Source organism: Chenopodium album, chromosome 6 (genome assembly GCF_948465745.1).
Source record: "Chenopodium album chromosome 6, dcCheAlbu1.1, whole genome shotgun sequence".
Lineage (NCBI taxonomy): Eukaryota > Viridiplantae > Streptophyta > Magnoliopsida > Caryophyllales > Amaranthaceae > Chenopodium > Chenopodium album.
In genome coordinates, this window is record NC_137839.1 from 78,021,653 (window position 1) to 78,048,303 (window position 26,651).

Here is a 26,651-nt window from a genome sequence, read left to right on the forward strand (position 1 = left end):
CCCCATCACATGGGGGGAGATGGAGGGACCAACAATCCCTCCATCCCCTCACTCCGCAGACATAACTTTTGGTTGTAAAAGAAAAAAAGACATAAAATTAATACGCATGGTTCACATATTGTCATATTGATATGTATTTTAACAACTAAAGACATCAGATATAGATAGGTCATTAAACTTTACTAATCATAGATTTGCAGTAATATTTGCCCTCTTACCTCTACCACGTATCAAGCGAGCTAATAGGTCCCATGGTCGTCCAGCTCACGAGAAAGACAACAACAAGGTCAACAACTTCGTAGTCCATGTACTAAAAGTCTAAAACATTGCAAAATCTAATATCATATTGGTCTCTTTATGCCGGAATACTTCGTAACATCTACCTACCTCCGTTTTATATTATTTGCAACGATTTGACATAAAATATAGAGAAAAAAATATCTAATCGTTGCAAATAATATGAAACGGATGTAGTAATATTTTGACATGAATGTTAACTAGCTTGGTTTAATTAATTATAGTTATTTAAAAGATTTTAATATAATCAAATAGTAATAGTTTTGACGTAAGTTGTTATATTATTGAGAGACTACTTGAATTGAATTGTTATATTGATGGGTGGCTTATAATATATAGTTATATGACTTGTTATATTGTTGAAAAATGAATATTAATTTCAACTAAGATTAGGTTTTTTTTTTTTTTTTTTTTTTTTTTTTTCCTACTTAAATTAGTTAAGAGTAATATACATAGCTAGCACAAAAACTTTGTTAGCAATACATCCCCCCCAAAGCTATTTACAACATCGATTAATAAGCATAATAATACGAAGTAATTTTTAATATAAATTATTATTCAATGTCTCATGTTAATTGATTGGTATAAAAAAAAATTGTTAATTGATTGATCGCTGATTAATCAACTTATTTTGACTTATTTCATACAAAATAAGTTTAAATTAATTCAAATAAGTTTAATTAGTTTAAAAAATTCAGATAATATACTAAATTAATCAAATATCACCTAAGTTCCTACTTCATTAGAAGAAGCCAAATATAAAAAGCGAAAACGACACATGTTTTCACCACATTAAAAAAAATAACATAAACTCTACATATATATACTTCATATGAGTATATAAATACCGTATAAATCATTAGTATAAGGTAGGTTGATAGCAAAATTATCAATCAATTCAAATATCAAACAATGGTATTCTAGTAACTTTCCAAAATCCCATACAAAAATGGAAAACGAAGAGAGAGAAAATCATAACCTTCATCAAAATCAACATATTCTTCATCAAAATCTACTATCACCAAAATCACATAAACAAACCTTACAATATGAAGATGATGAATTAAAAAGTCTAAGACTATTTCTAACATGGGCTTGTGTTGATCAATCAAACCCTTGGAAAACAAGCCTTTCTTGGTCCGTTTTCTTCTTGTTTTGTATTGGTGTTCCAATTTTGTCTCATTTTGTATTATATTGTTCAACTTGTAAAGATGAAGATCATCTTCAACCCTTTGATTCCATTGTTGAGCTTTCGCTTTCGGCTATTTCCATTCTTTCTTTCCTTAACCTTACCAAATTTGCTAGAAAACTTGGTCTTAGGAGGTTCCTTTTCCTTGATAAACTCTATGAAGAGAGTGATCGGGTTCGGTTCGGGTACTCCATACAACTTCAGGTACGTTCTCAATCATCTAGTCTTATTAATTCTGTTTAATCCCCTGTTTTTTTGAACAGGGGATTTCAGAATATTTGATATGATATAAAATATACTTTTTTTTTTTTTAATAATACATGCAAAATAATATGAAGTAAGGTATTTATTCTTTATTACACAGATTTTATATTGATATATTAAAATTGGGGATATGATCATATTCTTGATCAAATTTAATTTTTGTTTATCATAATATGAATGATGAGAGAGTGTGATTTAAACAAGTATTTGATTTTTAAGAAAGTTAATTATTTTTATGTTCTTAAAGATTGTCATGGTTATTGATTAATGCGATATAGTCTTATGATTGATGAATAAGATATTGCACCTGTTTGATTTTATGATATTATGATTTTGCTTTTGATTAAGATTATATGATCGAAGTTAATTTTAATTTGATACGTGATTATTTTTAATTTTCTAGCTGGTGGTCGGTGGTATTCCTCCGAAAACTCTGGGTCTTAAGTTGGAAATCAAAGTTGTTAGTGTGCATTTGAAGGAATTGAGTCATATTTTGCCGTTGAAAATTTAGACTGGGATTTTGATCGAGATTGATAACATAGTGACTAATTTGGATTGTATTTCAACCATATAAGATGGTTTTTAAGGTAAGGAGAATAACAAGCGATAAAAATAGACATTATTAATAATGAACAAATCCATATTAATTAGAGTTTTTAAATTAGAGTCTTCAAATTTGAGTAATGCTTCGTTCGTAATAAAATAATGCATTCAATTTTCATATTATGGAGTATTTTGCTTGAAGTTGATCTAATGCGCACAAGTTTTGTCACTCTTTATTTATTTATTTTAATTCATGGCGACATAAAAAATCACTTTCAGCACACCTTAAAAGTAAGAGATATTTTATTAGAGAGAAAAAGGGTGATCTAAGATTAGTAATTTGGTACATTCAATCCATTTATGCTTCCCAGATTTCTATACGATTGAACATAAGTTACATACATGATCATGTCGGCATAATGTAAAAAAAAAAAAAAAGAAAGGTTGTGTCACATTATTAGAACGTATACATTCGCCTGATTCGAGATCATGTAAGATATTGCCTTCTTAAGGTGGTAGTAGAAGGATCATGGGTATATAGTAGTTTTCGGCAACTTTAGCGCAAAAAAGTAAGGTTTTTTCTAGCAAAAGCAATATGCAAAAGAGTTGAGAACAAAGCATCTTAATTAAATCGTGCCTTTGTCGTTTATGCTTATCATCATTCCATCAACCTCATTGTTTCAATTGATAGCAGGAAATATAGAAATTAAAGAATGCAACTTTTTAATCAAAGTCATTGTCATATCCATCCAAAACGAACTACTATTTGATTAGCTAGGTAGATATTTCTTCTTCTTCTCTTAGGTTTAATGTTAGCTTTTTTTTTTTTTCCTTTTAATTTGCTTATTATATATACTATCTAATGCACCAATTTTATATAAAAATAGTAGTTTCTAGTGATGATAATAAGTTGAGTAATCTGTTTAAATTTAATATTCAAACTTGATACAGTTACAATCGAATCGACCAAATCAACTTAATTTGGCTCGAACTATTCGAATGTACTACAAAATCTTAATGAGTCTAGCTAGTTGAGTCAATGGTAAATTTATTTCATCTCAAACATTGTTGTTTTGTTTAATTTCTATAAGTCAACTTCATACAAAAAAAAGTAAATTTCATTGACACGTCAAAACCATAATGAAAAGTTAAAAAGTCTTTAGAGTTTTGAATTATGGACTTTAAATAATACTCTTATTTTGAATAAAAATTGAGCTATCATCCATCATATATAATTTATATCAATGATAATTGTGGCCTAATTTCCTCCAAATAAGCTATTGATTAATATATTGCATGTTAATAATGATCAGAAATTAATTTAATAAGCATTATTGAATCCTTTGTTTTTTTTTTTTGCAGAGATCAGTCAAAATTCTCTGTATGTTCGTGGTACCCTGTTTCATTGCTGATACAGCCTACAAAATCTGGTGGTACGCCACAGGAGGACCTAAAATCCCTCACTTTGGCAACCTAATATTGAGCCACACCATTGCCTGCTTCTTGGAGCAATGCTCTTGGCTATATCGAACCTCGATCTTCTTCCTAGCTTGTGTGCTCTACCGCGTTAGCTGCTACCTTCAGATCCTTAGGCTCGAGGACTTTGCTCAGGTTTTTCAACTCGAAACGGATGTTGCAATGGTTTTACTAGAGCATTTAAGGATCAGAAAGACTCTGAGGATTATTAGCCATCGATTTCGAACATTCATTTTGTTTACGTTGTTACTTGTCACTGCTAGCCAGTTTGCTTCTTTGCTAGTCATTACTAAGTCTGATGGTGGTAAAGTTGATGTCTACACTGCTGGAGAAGTCGCGGTAATTATCTATTCTTTAATTTGCTACGTACATACTTTCTCTGTTTTTTTATTTGTTTATTTATGGTAGTGGACCATCTCAATCAAAAGCTTAAGTTGGTGGTCGTAACCTTTGTGTCACGCTGGCTCTAATACCATGTTAGTGGACCATCTTAACCAAAAACTTAAGCTGATAATTGAAGTCCAGGAATATGATTTATAATTTACTTATTTGCAACCATTTTCTTTTAGGGAAATGTTATGTTACTTATTATTACTACGGCTTCTAAATGTGTAGCTCTGCTCGGTAACCCTAGTAACTGGAGTGTGCATATGCCTAAGAAGTGCAGCAAAGATCACACATAAGGCGCAGGCCATTACCTCATTGGCTGCTAAATGGCATATTTGTGCTACGATAGACTCTTTTGATGCTGTCGAAGGTCAAACAACTCCAATCACTCGATCATTTTCACCTCTTACGTTCCCCTACTGTACACATACTGAGTCCGATGAGGAGGAGGGAGACGGCGATGACGACCTTGATAACACTAAGATGGTTCCTGTTTTTGCAAACACTATTTCCTACCAAAAGAGGCAAGCCTTAGGTATGAATACTTTTAACTCCTTGTATTGTTACACATAGTTTGGTAGAGTTGGTGGGGTTGTGACTTTGAGGTCACGAGTTTAAGCCCTACCATCTACATATACTTGGGAGTAGAGGAATTCCCTCACCTCCCTACGTGTATAGATATAGTTGTTAATTTTTTTTTGGTAACATCGGATTTTAGCTAGAAATGTTAGTTATAATGTTTTCGTATTTTGCAGTGACTTATTTAGAGAATAATAGAGCTGGGATTACAGTGTATGGATTCATGTTGGATAGATCATACCTCCATACTATTTTTGGAGTTGAATTATCCTTGGTACTTTGGTTGCTAAGCAAGACAGTGGGCATTTCATAATTAAGAAGTATGAAGAGAAATTAAAGAGAAATAAACACAGATTTCCTCTTGATTGGTCACTCAGATTAGATTTCTATTCCTTGTATAGAATTTTATGTCCAATGGCTTATTGAAAAGATACATATCTACATAATATGGTTTATTTTTTACATTGATGTACTATTAGGGGGAGAATTTTGTATGTTTGATTTTTTTTTTTTTTTTTTTTTTTATTTGGTACGATATAAGCTGTTATAGAAAATTGTAAGTTTAATGTAATTTGTATTAGAATAGATCAGAATTAAGGAGTATATTGCGTTGTTTCAATATGATAAACTCGGAAGGAGAAAAAACATATGTACGCGAGTACTAATTTTGTAAGGCACGGCAAAATTATTAGATGCAACATGTAACATAGATATAAAATATCTATTTGTACTATATCTCCAAATTTTTATTTTTGTTGGTTTAGATCATAACTTGAATAGTTTAAGGTGATGCTTCAAATCTTGTATACATAGCATCTCAGTCACGACAATCGCATTTTAAATCCAGCATTTGGGAATATTTGGAACATACATATATATTATGACATCATGGTCGTTTGAAAAATGAAAGCTCAACTACTACGGTACTACCCTATAATACTAATACTTGTACTTGGACAACTTGGTATGGGATATAATTAATTTTTCATTAGTTATAATGATGTATCAAAAGAAAAGGAAAAGACAACAAAATGACAAACTAAAATAAGTTTTTATTAATTATGTGTTAATTAAAAAAAATGTGACTAACTAATTGTTAAATATGTTTTGAATCGGGGCATTCAATATGATGTATATATATTTTGTTCGTGATCGCCCTACAAAGCCAACAAGGGGAAGCTTCATAATCCTGTCGTTTCAAATTTGCTTGTTCGTGCACCCGATTGGGAAAGGTTGTCCGGTCAGACCGAGTATATGGGAGGTTTTATTAAGGTTTTCCTTATATTATAAAATGATCCCATTAGGTGTCTAGGTGATCAATTTAATCATACCTCAGATCGAGAGCTATTAAATTTAAAACCAATATCTATTCTTCCTCAAGCAAATTCCAAAATTACCTTTTATTTTCATTAACTTACCAAAGACAAGCAGAATGTTATTAGTTTCACCTAAATGTATACTTTGTATAAAGTATTCTACAGAGTACTTTTTTTTTTTTTTTTTTCTATAAAATTTTACTCCGTAATTACTAATCCATAATTACATATATTAATAACAAAAAAAAAAAATAGTATTTACAAAAGTACGCATGTCTATTAGTCTATACCAAAGTGATGTAAGTAATCCGTTTACTTCATCTATTCCATAACACAAATTTTTATACGTAGCAGGCCACACTTATAAGTAACTTTAGAATAAATAACCTCTATAAGTAACCCCTAATCGATTGAGTAAACCCTAAATAATCCCTAACCGACTTAGTAATCCCTGGCCGACTGAGTAAACCCTATAAGAAATCCCTAATCGACTGAGTAAACTTTGTAAGTAACCCCTGATCGTCTGAGTAAACTTTATAAGTGATCCATAACCGACTAAGTAATTCATATAAGTAACCTCTGACTGACTAAGTAATTCCTATAATTGACCTCTGACCGACTAAGTAACCTCTATAAGTAACCCCTGTCCTACTGTGTAACTCTTGAATAAGTAACCCATGTCCGACCGAGTAACCTTTGAATAAATAGCCCTGACCACACGATATGGTCGGTCAAACACAAACAACACCGATTTCATATTACAGAAGACTATGATTAACTTTTTTTTTTTCTTTAAGTTTGACCGTCTTAAAAGTCGAGTGTGTCAATTATTCCGTAGTAGAAGATTTGGTAGTTGAAACTCTTGAAAGTCAAAAGGTGAGGTTTGGGGATCGGTTGTCAAATTATTTTTAAGAAAGGCGAGTCCCGCCCCGCCTGAGATAAATAAACATTTCCACCCTTCACCGGCGATTAGGGGGTCAACAACTCCGGATCAATTCCAGATTTCAATCAATATTTAAAGGTATTATTCTCTTAAATTCTTCATTTTTTTTGCAAATTAGAATCCTTCAATTTTCACAAGTTATTGTGATTATTTTGTCAAAATACTCTCAAATTACGCAACCTTGTATAATTTAATCAGAGTTGATGTTGATTATTGATAATTTTTTTTGGGATTTTTGTATTTTCTTTCAATTTCTTGTATAATTTTGATTAGAATAACATCCATAGCTCCATTATCCTCGATTTCGTTTTAGTTTTTTCTAAGTATTTATTTTTTAGGGATTGCAATTGAACAATGTCGATTACTGGGCGAACATTTGTATTTGATTCTTTAATTTGATGCTAATTTATCGTATTTAATTCGTCTCAAAGTATCAAAACTTGTCAAGGTCTTATCTTGGAATATGTACTATCTGGAAGAAAGATGTTAGGAGTATATTGGATGAGTTTGGTTTATGGTTGAATTTATATTTTTATGCAATAGAAATTTATAATCGAGTAAATTTAGTGAAATTAAAATTGTTTTATTTTATCGAAATATTTGTTAGCCTGGTATATTTCATCAATTATTCACTTTCCCATAGCTCAAAAGTGAACCAATCGCTTAACTAAAGTCCAACTTATCTAAGGAAGCGAGCATCAACTTAATCAAGCTAATCCTTATTGTGCGTGATTGTTCCGGTTTTGGAATACTTTGACCTGTAATTTTCCTGGTGTTTATTGTATTCCTCTGTGGATAATGAATTATACAAGGAATGATAGATGTTCTTCATGAAAGATATGTTTAGATTCCGGGGAGGATTCCTTATGTGAGTGGGTGACTTTATACATTTTCAGAGGTTGGATCATCTTACTCAATTTACACAATTACACACCCCTTGCACATGATGTGTTTGTATTGGCTCGCTAAGGATTGTCTATTTTGTACTTGTGTTTTTTATTAGATGCAATAACATATGTAAAAATAGGGGAAGTAAATGGGGAAGATAAAGTATGCTAAGAAGGCCTAAGAGTCGAAAAAGGTTCTTTATGTGTTGTTATTAAATATGCTACATACACATTTTATCATTTTGGCCTCCAGGTTCAGATATTCGAAGTCACGTCTTATGGTCCTTTTAACTTTATTTCATTTTGTTGACCCTCTTCTATGTGGGATAGATATGCATGTTTTCTTTCCTCACTATCCTCATTTGTAACACACTTATTCAACATGTTTCCTTTTGAGAGTCATTATGATTGGTTTTTGAGCTGGCTTAATTGATATATGGGTCCTGATGTCATCTTTCCATCGATCAATTGTAAGTGCTCTTTTTCTTTTTTCCAAAGGAAAAGTACCCAAGAAATTAGGACAATCTTCTCTCAAGAGTGTAGATTAGCTTGTAATTTTTTGATGATACATAACATAAAGAGGGCATTTTTTTTAGTCTTGAAGTGTATGAACATTACTTTTTCTGGGAGATTGTTATAGGCTTATAGGTCATCTATAGGTCAATTCTTTGAAGCACCAACTTGGTTGCAAGGATGACAATTTGCAAAAGCAATGTATGTTGACATTAAGATGTTTTGCTGAAGGATCAATCTTTCATACTTCGTATAAACTATTGCTTTACTGGTTGGGATTGTAATTTTTAGTATTATGTCTAAGGTATAGGTGTTTACCTGGGGCCTGGGGCTAAGTGCATAAACGGTCCTCTTGGTTTGATTTTTTTCATTCTTATTGAGTGTACGTGGCATAATTTTTGTTTCTCATATTCTTATAAATTTGTTTCTGAGAATCTGCCAATTGCTTGCTTGCATTGGAAATGATTTTATTTACTGATTATTTTCCAGCATCTAACTTTGTATTACTCTTTACAGGAGATAAATGGCTTCTACTTTCCGTGCTTTTTTGAACAGTCCTGTTGGTCCTAAAACAACTCATTTTTGGGGACCTGTTGCCAACTGGGGATTTGTTGTTGCTGTATGCTTCTTTACTTGAAAACATATAAATTACTTTTGTTGACTAGATTTTGCAACTTATCGTCTGTGTTTCTGATGGAGCTGACAGGGGCTTGTGGACATGAATAAACCTCCTGAAATGATATCTGGCAACATGAGTGCAGGTTCATATATGTTGTTGCAAAGCAAGTCTACGCTTTTAAGCATGCTTTGATAGTCAACTGATCAACACTGTTTGTTGGTGTTTCAGCAATGTGCGTTTATTCAGGATTATTCATGAGGTTTGCATGGATGGTTCAGCCTCGTAACTACCTACTTCTAGCTTGTCATGCTTCAAATGAGACTGTTCAACTATACCAATTTTCCCGGTGGGCAAGGGCTAATGGGTAAGGGTTTTGAAGAATTTCGTTGTTTTATAACTCTATGTTTACCATGTTCGACTTTGATTGTAAATGCTTGCTTTTTTATTTTGGCTGTGTGTTTTCCAACTTGCCTTCTCAGTTGCCCTCTTTTAATCTTCTATGAAGTTGGTGCTTTCCCATTTTTAAGAAGAGGGAATACGTTGTGGGAATTAGACTGATTTAGTGGATTGTTTCTATGTGAAACATTAGTAGGCTCAAAAACACATTATTGCACAGTTTTTGATAAAATTCAATGTACCTGAGGTGGGTTGGGGAGTCCAACCAATCTCCTGCTTTCCCCGATAGCTCAGAACTTTAGAAGTTAGAAGTCCGGTTGAAAATTGTGGTATGGTCTATATGAAAAGTTCAGTTCTAAAACAGATTCAGTCTCATATTATTTCCTATCAGTCTAGGGAGTCATTGAATTTGTTAGTAGCAACATTTCAATGGCTATGATTTTGGACCTAGATTGTTGATCTTGAAAGTTCATCCCCTTGGTGTTGGAAGCTCTAATCAAAGGTGTGGATTGCTCATTGTTTTAGCTCAATTTTAGGAAATGCAAACCACATCAAAAGTACAAGTAGTTAACTAATAAAGTATTCCCAATTCATTCAGATCGGGGAGTATCTACTTGGGTCTTGACCGGTTGACCAAACTGCAATAAAGGACAGAGTACTTGTTTTTAGTAACCTCTTGATCATGAAGAGGGATCGCATAAAGAGTGGATGTATTATAGTGGGGGTTTTTGTATACGGTCTTATTGCTAGATAATTTATAAGCTGAAACTATCTCCAAGTATAAAGATTTCCTTGACTGGGATATTTTAAGAACCAACATTTGTCTTATGAGTGGGAAAATTTTAGGAAAATTTTAGAAAAATAACTGGTCATTATTTTTGACTTACATTTATACTGAATGTGCCAGCTCTAGGGCCTCCAGCAGTGGACATTGGTTACATGTTAATTTCTTATCTTTCTCTTTTTTCTTGGTTCAATACTTCAATCTTATATATTGTTGATCTATTGTGCTAGGTACTTGTCACAAAAGAAAGACGAAGATACACCATCACAGTGATTTATCGGATTTGCTGATCTTCATTTGGCGCTTTTGTTGCATTATGTATAAGTGACTGAATCATACGCTTGTACGCCACCTTATCACACATTGAAGAAAGATTATGCTCACAATTCACAAACCTTCAACTTTGGCAACACATATTTGCTGTTTACTCTTGAACCGTGCAGCTTTTCTAACATGTTTTATATAGTTGAAATGTTCAGAATGTTTTGGTCATACCCTGCTCTTTTTTTCTTTTTAACGGTGTTATATTTTCGGTCTAAATTGGTTGATGGCAATTACCTTCCTGCTGGCTACTAGAATTATGAGAGTGCCTTTGCTATCATACTTATTATGAAGTACATAATAGCCACTTAGATCCGAAAAATGTCACTTTGATTAATAAGAAAATAATAATGGTTACCTAATGATTTTGATCTTATCATAAAAGTTATGCGTACATTTTATGGAACCAATGAACCATCCTTGTCTTCTATACAACCATTAACCGTTCATGTTTGGTTGACATTTTTTATCACATACATTTGTTAAATGTGTTGAAATATAAATTTAATTGTTGATAGATCTAAATATCAATAAGATTATAAAAGTGAATCAAATATAAATACGGAGCAGATTAATCACAAACGTTAAAATTTAAAATCCAGAGCTCATCCATTAAAAAAGAATGAATTATTTGCCTCATTTAATTTAAACGTAGGAGGAATGTAGTAGACACAAGTCATGAGTATTGAGTACATTTAATTAGGTCCGATTCACTTCATACTATTTTTGCTGAAGTGAAATTATTTATACTATTTTTCTATTATGAATTCTTCTTTAAAATTATCAAATTTAACAGAAGTAATTTTTATTTATTTATTTACGGAAACTGAATTTATTTTTACTGAAATAAAATTACTACGTATTTCTAATTAATACTTGGGAATACTCGTATTATTTTTCTAAGATAAATTGAACAAGACCTTAGCTTTGCAAACATAACGCTTTGAGAGGTAAAAAAATTTCCTCCTACGTTGGGAGCCGCTGTACTCCTCTTCAATCGGACTGTTCACGAGGAGCCGCCCCCACTCCTCACTCTCTCCTCCACTGAATTCTCCATTGACGCGGCTTGTGAGCTTTCTTTCCTCCATTGAAGCAGCTTCTGAGGTAAGATGTTTTATCTTTCAATCATCGAATATCTATTTCGTGATCTAGGGTTTATCGTTAATTTACTTCAATTTAGGGTTCTTCTAAGGTGGATTATTAAACTATTGCTTTATTATTCAATTACTGAAAGATTATTACAATGCTAGAGAGAAGTAATTTAATTTAACAATTGAATCCAATTTGGTTGCTAATGTGTTGCAGAACCCTATAATTTTAGGACAGAACTATGAAAATGGAGTTTGTTAAGATTATTTCTTGAGCCCATTAGCTTATTTCTGGTTTATACTAAGTTTGAGATTGTAAGTATGATGTAAGGATTGATTTGTTGATTCAAGTTTGTATCTTTTTAATGAGGATTTGTTTGTTTTTTGAAATGTAGTGAAAAAATAAAAATAAATTAATACTCTTATGATGCTGATTTCTCTCTAAGTAAGCAAGGAAATTCATAATAACGACGAACCAATGACTATTTGTATGCATTGAAAGGATGAATATTTTGAAAATTTTCCTAAGTTGATGAACAAGCATAAACCAATAGCTTTTATTATTCATACAATCACCTTGAACATCTTTTTTATCGTTACCCCAGTAGAGCTTAGGTGAAGCAGAATGATTGTCATTTTCAAATATTTCTATGATGATCATTCTTGGAATGGTAAGAAAACTGAGCACTTACATTTGATTACTCTATGTTTGTATGATTTTTAGCCAGAAAAGAAGGAAGGAAGAGGGTATTTCAAAGTTTGAGCAAATTGCATTATAATCTTTCTTCAATCTCTCCTCACATCAGATCAAATCAAACAAATTTCTTTTTCTGTTTTTTCAAATTCTTACAAGTCTAAGTGTGCAAGTAAAGAAACTGTTTTGTTCAGGATGTATTTGTTTAGGATTGATAAAGGGGTAGAGATGATGGTGAATCGGATTTATTTATTCAGGGTTGGCAAAGAGTTTTGTGTCATTGGTTCTCCATACTTATCATTTCCGCTCTTTTGTACTGTATGCTTTGTCTTATACTAGCTTTGTGACGAGATTGAGAATAAGGTCGTGTTACTTGGATTAGGAAACTTATATCCTCACTCCTTAACTCTTGGATATGTACATTGAGGATTTCGACTTCCTTTTTTTTTTTTTTTTGTAACATTAAGGATACTGAGCTGCGGTCCTTGTGGAATGAAAGTTTTTTGTAATGTTAAGGGAGGGATGTGATAAATTTACTCCAGTCTTTAGTGATTTGCCTTGCTTTTGGTCTTTTGGAGTTTGGATCTTTATTGTGTGAAAGCGATTTCATTGCTCACATGCTGGGTAACGTAAGAGTGGTTGGACCTTCTGAGTGCCAAGATTGTCAAGTTTAGTTTCCCTTTTTTAGGCTGACTTTTGATATGCTACCCTTTATTTCGCTGCGATCAAATTTGGTAGGGCCTTAACTTATTTTTTGTGATCTTTAGTTCTTTACACTATTATTTCCTAGAAGCTCCTGAAAGGCTCTTGTAGAACTATGAAATTTAATATGGAAATATAGTGAGCTGGAAAATATTTTTGGGTTTATGGTATGAGTGAACCTTAAGTGATTCCTTTGCAGTTTATATAAATATCACAGATATGCTTTAAAGGCCTATCAAGCTTTCATAATGCCAAAGGTCTAGAGAATTCATTAGGAAGTCCTTTAAGGATTGCTGTGAAGGCAGCTATTTGTTTGGAAAGCCTAAATGATCAGAATTTCCTGAGGTTCATTTCTGGAAAGTACAGAGTTATCTTAAATTTTGGGTTGTATACAGATTCATCCTTGTTAAGAAGAACCAACCTATTTATTCAAGCTACCTTCCTAGACTACATCAATGGCCTTTGGTTGAAAATTTTGCACTCTAGATAATTTGTTTGCTTATCTTGGCATTATTTATGCTATTAATTTTTCTCCTGTAATGATATCCAAGCTAGAAAATCTCGATGTAGCTATTTTGGGGAAAGTGTTTCTACAATAAATATGCTTTTGGTGTTTGGGGGAAGTTGTGGAGTTTTTGAAAAGTGATCCCATCACAAAAATTAAAGAAGGAAGAAAACTAGGCTCTGTTCACAGTTCACTAATTTGAAAGCAATGCTTCATGTTTTTTTTGTTGATAGTCATATGTGGAAATGATATATCTTTATAGCTATATGGTGTGCTTATATTAACTGTATCAATTGTTCTGTAATTTGTAAAGCAGGCTAAGCCATGAGTACAAAGATCCGTGTAGTGGTTAGCTCTTTTGGCCGTCCATTTTTGGAAAGCCTTCCACCTCATACACGGAAGATTTCACTGCCTGAAACTAGAGTATTATATACAGTTCTACGGTCACCTCACATTGACAAAAAGTCCCGAGAACAATTTGAGACAAGGGTCCAGAAATGTGTACTGGACATAAAAGCTGAGAGGCATGAATTGCGCCACAAGCTGTTTTGGTTAGCACGTCATCGTATGTTTGGAGGTCAAATGGAAGTCCAAGTGTTTTCTAAGACTCGTTTAGACCCTAAGCTTTTGCCTCTCCCACAAAGAAAGCCTTAGTATCTTTTCTGCTGCCATCTTATGGAGCGCTCAAATTTGTTGGTTAAATTCTTGATTTCAGATCTCTTTGTAGCTTTTGTTGAGACCAGATTGCTCCAATTACCTGTTTAAGGAAGCTTCTTTTTTTGGTTTCTTGTTATACTTCAGCAAATAATTCTTGCACTTGTCAGACGCTTGTGTCGTTAAAGTCTTATGAATGGTTATTAGAATTCTGTACATCAGTGGAGTTTACCTATAAGTTGAAGCTAAATTTTTGCCAAATTCTGGCTATGAAATCTCTCATGGATGTACTGGTTGATCAATCTTTAACCATGAGAAAAATTTACAGGTTTGTTACTAGAGAGCAAGTTTGTCTATGTTTTGGAAAACTGCCGGGTTTTGCTACCCCTTCTGCTGTTCTTTGGGTCAATGATGATCAGATCATGTAATGAAGTCTCTTTGCTTTAATACTTGTATTTTCTTCAGTTCATCAATTTACTGAATCTAACAGAAATCAACTGTATGCAGATGGGAAAATTAGTTGGATTGGATTATGCAGTTTTCTGTTAGCAAGACTTGCAATGTAATTTTACTAGCATGGTAGTATGGTACGAAGTATTTGTTTACTCTTTAGATTATGTATGCTAGAACTTGAGCAGGAGTAATTATATTTACTTCCACTCTTCAAGACTCCAAGTACTTAAATATAACTCTCTCCATCACAAAATGATTGACATGGTTAAACATCTTTTACAAAATTCATATCATAATCCAATATTCCTGTATCAAACATGTATGATACATGCCGATAAAGGTAACAATAAAATACATGTGATTTAAACGGAATAAACACCATGTCTATCACAAACCCACCACATACTAGTTTACATAATAATTAGATTTAAATTCATAATTACCCAGTAACTTTTTTTTTTTTTTTTGAGGGATAATTACCCAATAACTTAAAACAACAAATGCAACCCAAAACATTAAATAGTTTAAAAAATTACAAAATGTGAAAAAAATAAGTCATGAAAAAATACAGTAAAAATGAAGTAAACAGTGGCACTTTTTCCATTAATTAATATTTAAAAATTATAAAGCCTCTGAAAATTTCCGCCTCTCCTGTTTGTCTCTTCCTCCATTTCAAAATTTTGAAGTTAGCTCTTCTTCCAAATCACACTATTAGTGGAGCTTCCCCAATTTTCTTGTATTTTTTTTTTCAAATTTATTTAAATATTCTCGTTGAATTTTTGCATTATATATTCAAGTAAAACAATCAATTTCATTGATTTTTTTTTTAAAAAATTCGACAAAAAAAAAAAAAAAAAAACCCCAAAAATATGGAGATATCTACTGGCCCAATTTCTACATGTTCTAAAGAACACCAGAAAATTTATCAGCAATGGTTTCCAGTTGCTGATTCAGGTACTTTTTTTAAAATCAATTTCCCCATTTTTATTTTTTAATTTTTTGAATTTGGGTTTTTTTTTTTTTTTTTTTATTTTGAATTATTGCTATGAATTTACTTTTTTTTTTTTTTTTTTTTTTTTTTTTCTTTTTTTTTTTTCCTGGGTAGATGGAGATGGTCGAATTACTGGAAATGATGCAACCAAGTTTTTTTCCATGTCTAATTTGTCTCGATCTGACCTTAAGCAGGTACTTTTTCACAATTTATCGATTTTTTATTAAATAAAACATTTCTAGGGTTCTTATTTCAGCTGAAGTTTTCAGATGAAAATTTATGTTTTATTTTTGGTGAAAGGGGTATTTTGATATTTGCTCAATTCTTTAATTTTAAGAATGGTAGAAGTTTATTGCCTGTTTTATTTTGAGCATATTACTAGGAATTTGGTAACAATCTCTAATGGTTTGGAATGTTAAATTGTTGATAATGGGATTGTTCCGAATTCGATGTAGGCAAATTAGTGACGGTGGTGGTGTTTTGTTGTGTATGTACTTAACATTCATTCACTTACTTAACTTGACTGATGAGTGTTTTAGTGATCATTGAGTATTTTGATAGGATTTGAGCTCAATGAAGCTTGATCACGGTTCACGTGATATGACTATGTAATCTCCTGATCTTCTTGTGCCATGAGCTCTGATGTTATGGCTTCTTAGTGCGGAATCTGGTGGGGGTGGGGGGTTGGATTTTGTGTCTTCTCCATAAAATTATCTCGGAACATCATTCAGTTATTCCATTCGTTGTATTCCAAATGCTGTAATGATGTGCTCACCTATGGTGACAACATGACATAGATGGGGATTCCTCAAGTTACCTACAAGTTACAAATATACAAGAATTGTTATTTTGTATGTTTGTTAGTCAATTTATTGTCTATGGAGTAGATGTTAATCAGCTCAATTTTTAAAATTTTGGTGATCAACACATTTATTACTATCATAATTGGTAAGTGATTGCTTTTTTACATGGTTCTAACATATATCGTTTTTAAGGTATGGGCACTAGCAGATACCAAGAGACAAGGTTACTTGGGCTTTAAAGAGTTTGTTGCTGCGATGCAGGTTGGTATATATTGGTTGAATTCAATAGTTATTTTGTGTAGCGTAGTTTAAGTCATATATGGCAGATGCAATGTAGATTATTTACTGTTATGGTGATTCTATATTCTTAAATGAATGTGTTTGATTTCATCTTTATAGCTTATATCTTTGGCTCAAGCGGGAAAGGAGCTGACTTCTGATCTTCTGAGTAATGCAGGTAAGTGTCTAAGTGAATATTTTGTTTTCACTCATTAAATTGCAGATTTAGCCTACAAGTAATATGTCATTGCAAAAAAGTTTTACCATTCTTTTCTATGCTCAGCCACCCTCCCCCCCATCCCCCATTTTTGATACATCAAGATTTTTGAATATTGATTTATTTTGGTAAGAATGTAATTGGCTTTAATAAATGATTGCATTATACATACCATTACAAGCTTGATTTTGTTGCATCATGTTACATATCAGACCATGGATGTACTGATTGGTTTGCTCCAATAATTTCTTTTTTATATTTTAATTTATTTAATGGGTTATGGATGATTCTAATCCATAGAAATACAAGCTCAAGATAGAAGTTTCAATTGTTTTTTTTACTACCTTTGGGGGATGGAGGGGGGGGGGGGGGGTTGAATATACTTTTGTGTGGCAGTGCATAGAATTGCTGCGAAAGTCCACTGTTCAAAAATCGTCATGCAGGCAGATAAAGAAACCTTAAATGTATAGAACTAATATACATGTTCTACTACAAAAGCATCCTGAATTCTTCTGTCTTCCCCTTTACATGCCTAAGAAACCATCTTCAAAGTTCAAACCCATGCCATGATCCAGAGTTCTAGACTCCCAGACCTGGCTGAGGCAGCTGCCCTTGAAAAGGGTTCAACTGATTTGGGAGCGTGAAAAAATGTGCAGTTATTAATGATATGCATTGTCCTGTTGACAAGTCATTAATGGCAGTGATTTCATGGGCATGTTTCCTGCAGTTGGAAGTCTTGGAACTTTTTTCTTTTTCTTTTTCTTTTGTCATGGTTTGTTATCCATTGCTCTTGCACTAAAAGAAAGCATTATGAGTAGGACAACCTTCATACTTCTATTGTAGCAATATTTGCCTGATAAACTGCAAATGTGTATGCTTGTGTCATACTTTATTCCTATTATATAATTAATCTACTATATTTTATTGGCGGTGATTTTTAGCTATGGAGGACATTCAACTCCCTATAATGGAAGGGCTGGATGCGTTACTTGCTGTGAGTATTATCTCTTGGAATTATAACTGATTTAACTCTTATCTATTATCAATATATAGCTAATATACATGTTCTGTTATTAGAAAAAGAAGAAGACCACGACAACATATGTTGAACCTGAACTAAATGGTTAGGACTGCTCATTTGGCACAAGTTGTAAATAGGCTCCATCTAAGTTATGACTAATCATTTTATTGTTAATGCTGAAGGATCTCCTCAACAGTCACCACCTACATCAAATTGGTTTAGTTCCAAACCCTCAAAGAAGGTAATAACATGCTTAGTTGTAGCAGAGATTTCACTATTTCCTCTATATTTTCTGGTTTCAGTTGCTGTTTTTGTCTGCTTGAGGAACTTGGAGCACGTCTGTTACAGTCTGTATTTGTGTTTTAAGAGAAGGCTTGCAACAATGCATTTGCTACCATTTGTTTTCTTGTTATACTTTTAACATCTTATTTTCTTTAAATTACCCACTAGTTTTGTTTTGCAATGTGAGTGTGTTATTTTTTAAAATTGTGTTTCCAGGACTGTCTGTTTTGAATAGTCTGCAGAATCATTAGAAATAAATCTTTGTAATAGACTAATATGCTTCTTTCTTGATTTTTTTTACTTGGTAGGCATTTCTTGTTTTCTTAGGTAATATACTTGTGGGAATTTTTTAAAATTATCTACATACTCCATAAAAGAATAATTGATTTTGATTGTTTCATTGATGTTTTTTTACCCCCAATATATTTTGTGCCAGATACCGCTTAGTGCAGTAACTTCTATAGTTGATGGTTTGAAGAGATTATACATTGAAAAGCTGAAGCCACTGGAGACTACCTACCGATTTCATGACTTTGTTTCACCTCCACTGGTGAGTTAGAAGTCAATTTTTTTGTAAGCGCGATGTTGTTATATGAATACTATGTTTGCTTGTGTCATTTAAGTTTGTGAAATATCTTTCCTTTACAGACAAACAGTGATTTTGATGCCAAACCTATGGTTATGCTGTTGGGACAATATTCTACTGGGAAAACTACCTTCATAAAACATTTGCTGAAATGTGAATATCCAGGTCATTTGCGTTGCTTGCACGTGTATGCAGTCATGTTCAGACCTATTATTTTGGTTATTTGATGTTCTCTTGCTGTCTGACTTCCAACAGGAGCTCATATTGGACCAGAGCCTACTACAGATCGTTTTGTTGTCGTCATGGTATTCTCCAGCTTGCATTATATTTTTTGTTGTGTGATCCTGCTTATCAAAATCAAAGTCTGTTTCTTTTTTCTTCCTTTTGGTTTTCTAAGACTTGTCATATGTTCAGTCTGGACCTGATGAGAGGAGCATTCCTGGAAACACGATTGCTGTCCAAGCAGACATGCCATTCAGTGGTCTCACAAACTTTGGCGGGGCATTCTTATCAAAATTCCAGTGTTCGCAAATGCCACATCCTGTAAGGGATCAATCTACAGTTCATTTTTACTGTCAAGCACTCAAGTTGTTAATTTGCATTTTGCTAATTTCAAAAATTTCTGGCTTTTTATCAGCTATTGGAGCACATAACTTTTGTTGACACGCCTGGAGTTCTTTCTGGAGAGAAGCAGAGAACTCAGAGAAGCTATGACTTTACTGGAGTGATCTCATGGTTTGCTGCAAAGTGTGACCTTATCCTTTTGTTGTTTGATCCTCACAAGCTTGACATAAGTGATGAATTCAAGAGGGTAATTTCATCTCTGCGTGGTCATGATGACAAAATCCGTGTTGTCTTGAATAAAGCTGACCAAGTTGATACCCAGCAGGTAAGATCTTGATTTACAAATACCTTTAGAGGCTATGGTTTATACTTGGCCTTGAAGATTTTTTTAAAAAGAATTTAATGATTGTGGCCTAATGTATATATATTGCAGTTGATGAGAGTATATGGAGCATTGATGTGGTCGCTTGGAAAGGTCCTAAATACCCCTGAGGTCTCTCGTGTTTATATTGGGTAAGTATTGCCTTTTGGTTCTAACCTATTGGCTTATCAGATTTGCATATTTAACTTGCGTCCGAATCTATGGTGATCCATTGTATACTATTACTGTTAATCATTGTTGCTTAGACTAGCTTTCTTCGTTTATTGAACTGACTTTTTAGGCTTCAGTTCATGCCTTTTACTCCCTCCTAGTGCTTAAAGCCTTAAATTATATTTTTCCTCAGAGTTGAGTCCTCTATATTTGTTTATTCTCTTTCTTTTGGTGGTTTGAGGTTTTGTGAGCTAAGTTTTAAATTATAATTTGCTGCAATTAAACATTGGAAATGTTAATATTTGCTAAATCAATATCATCAAGCCATGATTCATCTTTTTCAGTTCATTCAATGACAAGCCTATCGACGCTGAAGCAGTTGGTCCCATGGGAAAGGATCTTTTTGAGAGAGAGCAGAATGACCTTCTTACTGATCTGAAGGACATTCCAAAGAAAGCTTGTGATAGAAGAGTATGCCACTAGTTTTAAAAAAAAAATATTTGCTCATACCTTTTTCCCCTTTCTTGACTGGTGACTAATTTTACTGTCTTATCATACAGATAAATGAATTTGTGAAACGTGCCCGAGCAGCTAAGATTCACGCTTACATTATCAGTCACCTGAAGAAAGAGATGCCTTCAATGATGGGGAAAGCTAAAACTCAACAACGATTAATTGATAATCTTGAAGATGAATTTCTTAAGGTTCATATTCATTTCTTTTTTGAAACAAGTTCATATTCATTTCTGTGTCTCTCTCTTTCCTGTCTTTTCTCAATTCTCCATTTCTGTCCTCTCACATGCTATGTATGTTGAAATTTTCCGAAACAGGTTCAGAGGGAATTCCATTTGCCAGCAGGCGATTTTCCATATGTGGAGCATTTCAGGGAAGTTCTAGGTGGCTATAGTATTGACAAATTTGAAAAGTTGAAACCTAAGATGATTCAAGCTGTTGACGACATGCTTGGCTATGATATTCCAGAGTTGCTCAAGAATTTTAGAAATCCATATGAGTGAATGTGAATGAAACCCCAGAATATCCGAGAAATGAACAACAGGGCTACAACACGTAGCTTTTGTAGATAGTTTTGTGGTATGCTTAAATTTAACTGTAATTCAATGAATTTTATCATTTTTCTCTTGTTTAGAGGCAAGTCATGTTGCCATCTCCGGTGCCTGTCAGGTGAAAATCCATTGCAACTAGGATAAATGAACAAACTGCTTGGTAATTTTGATGAATATATTTTTGGTATTAATATAAATACTTGATTTTGAACCTTAATGCTTATACGTAGTATATTGATAAATGTCTTTGTTTTAGAGTTAATCTGCCAGAGAAATTGAGTGTTCAACATCTGAAACTATTTTTTTTGTTGAAGTCATTTTGCTAGTTGGTGAAATTGATCCATTTTTCTGGAAATACTATTTGCAAATTGTGCCATTTGATTCATACATTAAGATAATACAAACAAACAATTTAAGCTGTGCTTCAACAAAATAATGATATTACAAGATCTTTGGAAAGAGTATTTACATAGTCATTTTCATTGCTCAATTATCCCCTGCTATGAAGAAAATTGTTGGTTTTGGTGGTTCCATGATTTCCACTGTGCCTTCGAGCATTTTAGCAACCTTTCCCATGGATGGTCTCATCTCCGCCCTCTCTTGAACGCACCACATTGCTGTCTTCACCATTCGATCGATCAATTTGAAGTGCACCTTATCATCATAAGCATGTTTAATTTGACAATCCAAAATTTCCTCCATCCTCCTTTCTTCGATTGCCATTTCAAATGCCCAATGTGGCAAATACCATTCTTCACTTGCAACAGCGGAAGGTCCTTGAATTAGATTCCTTGCCCCAGTCACAATTTCCAAAAGTACCATGCCAAAACTAAACACATCAACTTTAGACGTGATTGAGTCATTCTTCACCCATTCAGGCGCTAGGTAGCCTCGTGTGCCACGAATCCTTGACTTGGTTACAATCTGCTCCTTCTTCTTCAGTTTAGACAGCCCAAAATCCGCAACCTTGGGGCAAAAATCATCCCCTAAAAGTATATTCTCTGGCTTGATATCGCAATGTAAGACCCATTCTAGACACTCTTCATGTAGGTAAGCAATTGCTCTTGCCACACCAAGAGCAATCCTATACCTTATATTCCAATCTAGTATCGGCTTTTGTTTGAGACCGATCATTGCTTCTGTCTCATTTGTAGTGTCTATACCATCAGACACATTGTGACTTGATCTAAAGAGATACTTATCGAGTGATCCATTAGGAACATGTTCATAGACCAAAATCCTACGACCCTTCTCGTTACAAAAGCCCCATAAACGAACCAAATTAAGGTGGTGCATACGCGCTATGATAGTCACCTCACCCCAAAACTCGGCGTCACCACCAGTGACATTTTTCAAGCACTTAACAGCCACCGGACGACCATCTTGCAACTTTCCTATGTATACATCACTAAAGCCACCTTTTCCTATGATGTTTTCCTCAGAGAAATCTTTTGTTGCTAATTTTATTTCAGAATAACTAAACCTTTTGGGCCCAGATGTGGGCAATAGCCCAAGCCCAAGTGTTTGGGCCATGTCTCGATACTTCACATACCTCTTTAAGAAGGCCCAAAACAAGAGTCCTGCACCAGCAATTTCAGTGGTAAATAAGATGGTTATGATTATTATGTTTCGGGTCGTCCTATCGGACTCTGCAGAAGGATCCGGCAAACTAAATTGGATCGGGCACGTAGTATTTAGTACCTCCGACATACCCGTAAAATTACTTGGGTCGGTTTCTGAGTAGTCCACTCTAAGATAAAAGGTCATCTCCGTACCCGGAGACCAATACCCGTTTAAGAGTCTATCAAGTTGGAGCACACAATAGCCAAACATATCATACTTAAACCCGAACCCGAGGCATCTTTGATTTAACCTACACTTGGACCTACAATTAGCCAAGTTAAGTGTATTTATGCTAGTTTGATTCGACCCGCCCGAGTAATTAACATAATCAAGCCTTAAAAACTTGCTTTTACCCATATCAATAATCGGATTCTTTCTCACACACGAGTCCGACCCGGTGCTCCGCCTAAAACCCGGCGGGCACACGCATTCATAACCGGATAACGTTAATCCATTACTAAAACAAATATAACCCGGCCCACATAAACCATGTATTTGACAAATCTCAAGTACAGCCACCCAAACAATAGCCCATGAGTGCTTATCCGGGTCAAAACTAAAGAAACGAAGGTTCCCATCATCACCCAAGGTAAGTCTTCGGGTTCGATTCTGCCCGAAATCCGCCAAAATAATCGGATTCCCACCATTATGTTGGACTAACCCATCAACACCAAAACTCACAAACGAATTAGCTGCAGTCCAATACGAATCCGACCCGTTAAAAACCAAACTTGACCCGTTAAAGCTAAATTTCCCATTTCTAGAAACCAAAACGGTGTCGTTTCCAAAAGTTTGATTAGGAAGAAAAGTATCAGTTGGATGATCAAAACTCTGCCAAGAACCAAGCATCAAATTCCCATCATCCGTGAGAATCAATCCGGTGGAGTTGGAGCTCACTGAAGTTGGGGTTGACCATATTGTGGGCCCAGAAGAGCCGTTGGTTAGCCGAAGCTGACCATTAGAAGTGATGTTCAAGGAAGCCGAAGCTTGAACAGGGATAGCCCAGTTGGCAGACCAAACTATGGTTTGATCAGATATGTTGTTATACCATATCGAGAATGTGTACAGGTTTGAAGAACCCGGGAAATGTCGAAAACCGGCTGCGAAAGCCGAGCGAGGGGAGACAAGGGTTTTGTTCTGAGATGGTTGCCATGGGGAGTTTGAGGAGGTGAAAGTGGAGAGAGATTGAGCAGAGGAAGATGGTGAAGATGTTAGAAGGTTGATTATTAGGAAATTAAAGAGAATTAAATGGAATTTCATTGTTTTTTGTTTTTATTTTTGGGAGGAATTGTTTGGGATTTTGGAGGTGTTTGAGGTGTGAGTGGTGGAAGGTGTTTTTATGGCGGCTATCATTTGAATTATTGGTATGTATTTGACATTTGACAGTGGACCATTGACTTTTTTCAATAATGGCATAAATTAAATATTTAAATTTTTATTGACAACTTGGTACTTTTTATTAATTTGATATTGGGTTTAATAATCTTGGAGAATTAATAAGTTTAGATTAAGGGTCTGTTCTCATTGACTGAACTCAGCTGAACTGAACTGAATTGAACTGAGCTGAACTGAAATGAAATAAATATTTTATAAGAGAAGGAAATTAGGAGTTGAGTTGAACTGAACTGAACTTAAGAGAACAGACCCTTATTAGAGTGATATTAAGTTTTGTATTTCTTTCATCCTTTAAAAATTTATGTGCTTTAATTTAATTACGAAACATCATCTACCACATATGTATTAAACAATGACACGAGCAACATTTTAAGAAGAATTGTTTTACTTTTAATTGTATGCTCGAGATGATTAATATTTTTTAATTTTTATGCGTACAAAATAGAGCTGTCAAAACTTAACCCGACCTGAAATATCGACTCAAACCCAATTATTAATCGACACATCTAAACCGGAAAAAATTGTGACCCAAACCCGACCTGAAACCAACCCTAGACCCGAGTTGACCCGAGTATGTGAGACCCGAACCCGAACATGAACTGACCTGGAGATGACCCGACCCAAATGTAACCTGTAAATTATTGACCTGAATCGAACTCGACTTGAACCGGAATTGACCCAAACCCGTTTTAACCCGTCAAAACCCAAATTTAACCCGACTTGTTACTAACCTGACCCGAATTCAACCCGACCTATTCCTAACCCGACCCGAAATCAACCCGACTTGTTATTGACCTGACCCAAATTCAACCCGACTTGTTATTGACTCAACCCGAATTTAACCAGACCTATTACTAACCCGACCCAAAAATTCAACCCGATCTGTTACTAACACGACTTGTTATTGACCCGACCTAAATTCAACCCAATTTGTTCCTGACCCGATTTCAAATCACCTTAAATGCAATTTAGACCACCTTATTATTGTTGATCAAAGCATTTTGTCTAGGGAGACCAAATGGGTCTAGGCCAGCAAAATAAAGGAGCATCATCCTCAAATTCAAGAGTTAAATATAGTATATATTTCAAAGGAGATAATTATCATCCTAAATTATAAACTATAGTTCCCTAGTATATTGCCATATATATTATAGTCAAAGGAAATAATTATCTTGATAAAAATGATAATTATCTATTTATAGTTAGTTAAACCCGGCCCGAATATGACCTGACTTGGAAATGACCCGACCTAATTGTAACCTACAAATTATTGAATTGAAACTAACCCGACTTGACTTCGAGAATGACTCGTCTTGGAAATGACCCAACCTGATTATAACCCGCAAATTATTGGTTTGAATCGAACTCGACTTGAACTCGAGAATGACCCAACTTGAAAATGACCCAACCTGATTGTAACCCGCAAATTATTGACTTGAACCGAACCCGACTCAAACCCGAGAATGACCTGACCTGATTCTAACTCGAAAATTATTGATTTGAACCAAACCCGACTCGAACCCGAGAATTACCCTAACCCATTTTAACCTGAATTAAACCTGACCTATTGTTCACCCGACCCGAATATAACCTGACCTAAACCCGACCCAAACCCGATACGAAGTAAGACCCGACTCAAGCATGACCCAACCCTAACCCGACCCGCATAGGTTATGGAACTAATTTGAATAGACCCGACCCAAATCGAGCTGACCCACTCTTACTGACCCAAACCCGACCCATTTACCCGAATTGACAGCTCTACCCGAAACCTCCAAAATTTCTCAAAAAACGTGGATATTAGTCTTCAATTTTGGAATTTTTCGACTTTTTTTCGCCCAGAAATAAAAGTTGTCGAAATGTTACCATGGTCCCTAATACCCTCTGAGAGTCCAGTTGGGTGGGTGGAACCATCCAATTTGCCTTTAAACGACCAATTTACCGGTTTAAACCTTAAACCTATTTCATTAACTCAAGCCTACCACGAACATTTATGACAACAAATAATGATCGTATATGGTTCCAAACAGCATTATATGACCCCGAGAAGTATCCCCTAAAATTTCAAAACATTTCGACACCGGGCTCCGAAACCTCTAAAATTTCTCAAAAAACATGGATATTAGTCTTCAATTTTGGAATTTTTTGACTTTTTTTCTCCCAGAAATAAAAGTTGTCGAAATTTTTACCATGGTCCCTAATAATGTCCAGGAGTCCCATTGGGTGGGTGGAACCATCCAATTTGCCTTCAAACGATCAATTTACCGGTTTACAACTTGCACTGATTTCATTAACTCAAACCTACCACGAACATTTATGACAACAAATAATGATCATATATGGTTCCAAACGGCATTAAATGACCCCGAGATGTATCCTCTAGAATTTCAAGACTTTTCGACACCGGGACCTGAATTCTCCAAAATTTCTAAAAAAAAGTGAGCTTATTCTCTCTCGCCCATTTAAATACCCCCAAACCCTAAGTGAGCTTATTCTCTCTCCTCTCCTCTTCTCTCCTCCGCCTCTTTCTCTCTCCTCTCCTCCTCTTGCTGAAACTCCTATTCACCATCGATCTATCCTATTCACCATCGATCTATTTCTGAAACTCCTCCTCCTTTTTCTATCACTCGAAGACGAAAAAGAAATCGAAGACAACAACAAATCGAAGACCAAAAACCGCGCAT

General features: G+C 34.3%; 4 protein-coding genes and 1 long non-coding RNA gene across 5 annotated transcripts; 4 read left to right on the forward strand and 1 right to left on the reverse strand.

The window, feature by feature from the left end:
- Window positions 1–1,165: 1,165 nt before the first annotated feature.
- Window positions 1,166–5,338, forward strand: LOC145636468 (uncharacterized). Its single transcript, XM_081688040.1, has 4 exons — window positions 1,166–1,690; window positions 3,656–4,108; window positions 4,385–4,691; window positions 4,912–5,338. Exons 1-4 carry the CDS (start codon window positions 1,247–1,249, stop codon window positions 5,046–5,048), a joined length of 1,341 nt encoding a protein of 446 aa, XP_081544166.1. The 5' UTR covers window positions 1,166–1,246; the 3' UTR covers window positions 5,049–5,338.
- A 1,565-nt stretch (window positions 5,339–6,903) lies between these two features.
- On the forward strand, window positions 6,904–10,685 carry LOC145635420 (mitochondrial pyruvate carrier 1-like). Its single transcript, XM_081686699.1, has 5 exons — window positions 6,904–7,072; window positions 8,911–9,013; window positions 9,101–9,155; window positions 9,242–9,377; window positions 10,424–10,685. Exons 2-5 carry the CDS (start codon window positions 8,918–8,920, stop codon window positions 10,464–10,466), a joined length of 330 nt encoding a protein of 109 aa, XP_081542825.1. The 5' UTR covers window positions 6,904–7,072; window positions 8,911–8,917; the 3' UTR covers window positions 10,467–10,685.
- Window positions 10,686–11,455: 770 nt separating this feature from the next.
- On the forward strand, window positions 11,456–14,630 carry LOC145635421 (uncharacterized). Its single transcript, XR_014113842.1, has 2 exons — window positions 11,456–11,618; window positions 13,820–14,630. It is a non-coding gene; the product is annotated as an uncharacterized LOC145635421 (long non-coding RNA).
- A 624-nt stretch (window positions 14,631–15,254) lies between these two features.
- LOC145636471 (EH domain-containing protein 1-like) lies at window positions 15,255–21,166 on the forward strand. Its single transcript, XM_081688044.1, has 16 exons — window positions 15,255–15,564; window positions 15,716–15,795; window positions 16,597–16,665; window positions 16,804–16,861; window positions 17,842–17,894; window positions 17,978–18,023; window positions 18,104–18,162; window positions 18,640–18,753; window positions 18,852–18,954; window positions 19,045–19,094; window positions 19,204–19,332; window positions 19,427–19,678; window positions 19,787–19,866; window positions 20,230–20,356; window positions 20,446–20,589; window positions 20,716–21,166. The coding sequence occupies exons 1-16, from the start codon at window positions 15,480–15,482 to the stop codon at window positions 20,899–20,901; spliced, it is 1,635 nt and encodes a 544-aa protein (XP_081544170.1). The 5' UTR covers window positions 15,255–15,479; the 3' UTR covers window positions 20,902–21,166.
- A 118-nt stretch (window positions 21,167–21,284) lies between these two features.
- On the reverse strand, window positions 21,285–24,043 carry LOC145636470 (G-type lectin S-receptor-like serine/threonine-protein kinase At2g19130). Its single transcript, XM_081688043.1, has one exon. The coding sequence runs from the start codon at window positions 23,830–23,832 to the stop codon at window positions 21,436–21,438; it is 2,397 nt and encodes a 798-aa protein (XP_081544169.1). The 5' UTR covers window positions 23,833–24,043; the 3' UTR covers window positions 21,285–21,435.
- Window positions 24,044–26,651: the final 2,608 nt, after the last annotated feature.

Coding starts and splice junctions, on each gene's coding strand:
- LOC145636468 (XM_081688040.1), top strand. CDS start 1,247: ATGGAAAACGAAGAGAGAGAAAATCATAACCTTCATCAAAATCAACAT. Junction 1,691..3,655: donor GGTACTCCATACAACTTCAG/GTACGTTCTCAA, acceptor TTTTTTTTGCAG/AGATCAGTCAAAATTCTCTG. Junction 4,109..4,384: donor ACACTGCTGGAGAAGTCGCG/GTAATTATCTAT, acceptor CTAAATGTGTAG/CTCTGCTCGGTAACCCTAGT.
- LOC145635420 (XM_081686699.1), top strand. CDS start 8,918: ATGGCTTCTACTTTCCGTGCTTTTTTGAACAGTCCTGTTGGTCCTAAA. Junction 9,156..9,241: donor ATCTGGCAACATGAGTGCAG/GTTCATATATGT, acceptor TTGGTGTTTCAG/CAATGTGCGTTTATTCAGGA. Junction 9,378..10,423: donor CGGTGGGCAAGGGCTAATGG/GTAAGGGTTTTG, acceptor CTATTGTGCTAG/GTACTTGTCACAAAAGAAAG.
- LOC145636471 (XM_081688044.1), top strand. CDS start 15,480: ATGGAGATATCTACTGGCCCAATTTCTACATGTTCTAAAGAACACCAG. Junction 15,796..16,596: donor CTCGATCTGACCTTAAGCAG/GTACTTTTTCAC, acceptor ATCGTTTTTAAG/GTATGGGCACTAGCAGATAC. Junction 18,955..19,044: donor GCTGAAATGTGAATATCCAG/GTCATTTGCGTT, acceptor GACTTCCAACAG/GAGCTCATATTGGACCAGAG.
- LOC145636470 (XM_081688043.1), bottom strand. CDS start 23,832: ATGAAATTCCATTTAATTCTCTTTAATTTCCTAATAATCAACCTTCTA.